The following is a 1,950-nucleotide window of genomic DNA, read 5'->3' as shown; positions in this document are numbered from 1 at the left end:
CACACACACACACACACACATACACACACACACACAAACACACATACACACACAGCACTCTTTGTAACACAGACAACTAACGTGTAAAAACATGAGAAGCAAAATAGATCCCTAACACAACAGACTGATCATGTTTTTAAAAGCAACAGACTGATCATGTTTTTAAAAGACTTACCTTTCAAGACAGCCTCAGTACCCCCAATGTTGACTTTCTCAATCAGTTTCTTGTTTAACTGCAAAATCAAAACAAAAAGATGGATTTTGAGAGTAGTGCTAGGGGTGAACGGTACATTTTTTTCGTCAAGTTCTAATCTATCATAATTCATGTAACAAGCCAGTGCTATAAAAAGTGGTATCAACGTTTTATCGCTGGCCTGCTAAGGGTTAGAAGCAGTTTCAAAGAACCATAATTCCCTGAAAACTAAAACTGTACGGTTGCTTGGGAAGTCGAATAAAATACCAACTGAATTTTAGTTTCAGTTTTAGTCTCACTACGTTTTACGACACTTGCAACACAATTAGGTAATAAAAGTGACGAAGATTAGAAGTGTTACCTAAGAGTAATTTAAGACAAGAAGGAACAGAAATAACCAGAGCGCCAGAGAAACAACCCACGTATCAACTGATTGCAAGGCTAATTTCTGAACATGTGCACCATACACACTGCTAGAAGTGTTTTGTCTGTAGAGTAAAAGACGAGGGAGTGAAGGTCTAGGTGTCGGAAACCTTTATGTACACCTAACAATGAAGAAAACAAGGAAGAAAAGAAGGGAAAAGACGGTTCGCAGCAATTGAAACGGAGAGACAACTCGACCAGAGATCTTAATATAAAGTAAGCCATATCGTGATTCGTGCTTGACACGGGCTGATTCACGACGTGGTAGAGCGTATAAAGTAAGCCATATCGTGATTCGTGCTTGACACGGGCTGATTCACGACGTGGTAGAGCGACAGACAACGTAGTAAGTTGCGCATCTTCACTCTCCAACTCATCTCGGAGTTCCTGGTCGTTGTCGAGAGCCAGCCAATATTGCTCTTCAGGGCCGGCCGACTCAAGAGGAAAGAGATGTCATGTCGTCTGCTGAAGAAAACGTTCTGCCATTGACGAACACTCTGACGGGTCTCGAGATTGGTTCGATCAGAATCAAATCAAATGCATGCCACTGGGGTTTATAACATGCCATTCAGCCACAACGTTGCAACGTCTTACGTTTCCAGATTTATTATCCTTCATAACGTTGCTATGAAAAGAAAGACGGAGGGGAAAAAATATGAAAAGCCTCCCTACATCCACTTTGAACATTGTGAATGAGAATAAATTCAAAACCCGTGAGAGAGTGAGTGAGGAGGAAAATGGCTGATAGAAAAAGCCAGTCATAAGAATCATTCGCTAGCCAATTCTAGCTTTGACATGCGTGTGTCAAAGCTGCCCATGACTAATCTTCGTCCGTTTCAACGTGTTCCCTGAGCTACGATTTCTTGAATGGTGGTGCGTTTTCTTGAATCTTTACCCAGCACATTTACTTAGCCCCTGTAGAAACGGCTGTTGGTGTATTGTTTTCTAGTGGTCAGCACAATAGTGGTCATATTTCTCCGGCATGACAGAATGATAAAGAAACTTTTAATATGTAACTTCATCTTAAGAATATTTCATGCCTACTGTAGGTCACCAAAATGGTATTCCGGCTCAAATTTTGTGTTTTGTCTCATCGATTTCGATTATTATCAGTAATGTCATGCGTTTTTCTTTCTTTTCAGGGTTTCCTGACTGTGTGTATGTCTGTGTTTGTGTGTGTGTGTGTGTGTGTGTGTGTGTCTGTGTGTGTTTGTGTGTGTGTGTTCGTGTGTGTGTGTTTGTCTGTGCGTTTGTTTGTTTGAATATGCTAATGTGCGTGTTCGAGTGAGTCTATGTGCCCGTCTCTCTCCCTATCTCTCTCTCTCTCTCTCTCT

The 1,950-nt window shown here is 41.2% G+C and overlaps 1 protein-coding gene across 4 annotated transcripts in view; it reads right to left on the bottom strand.

The window, feature by feature from the left end:
• Positions 1 to 233, bottom strand: part of LOC101864466 (short-chain dehydrogenase/reductase family 42E member 1) — a gene marked incomplete at its 5' end in the record, with an annotated part of 69,687 nt that extends 69,454 nt beyond the window's left edge. For all 4 annotated transcript variants that reach the window (XM_013084108.2, XM_013084107.2, XM_013084109.2 and 1 more), the window contains 1 exon segment: positions 176 to 233. In XM_013084108.2, coding sequence (XP_012939562.1) covers positions 176 to 233 — 58 coding nt within the window.
• Between the last annotated feature and the right edge of the window lie 1,717 nt (positions 234 to 1,950).

This window comes from Aplysia californica, unplaced genomic scaffold (assembly GCF_000002075.1).
Source record: "Aplysia californica isolate F4 #8 unplaced genomic scaffold, AplCal3.0 scaffold00272, whole genome shotgun sequence".
NCBI lineage: Eukaryota > Metazoa > Mollusca > Gastropoda > Aplysiida > Aplysiidae > Aplysia > Aplysia californica.
Note: the sequence above shows the minus strand (reverse complement) of the source record. Positions and strands in the feature narration are given on the sequence as shown.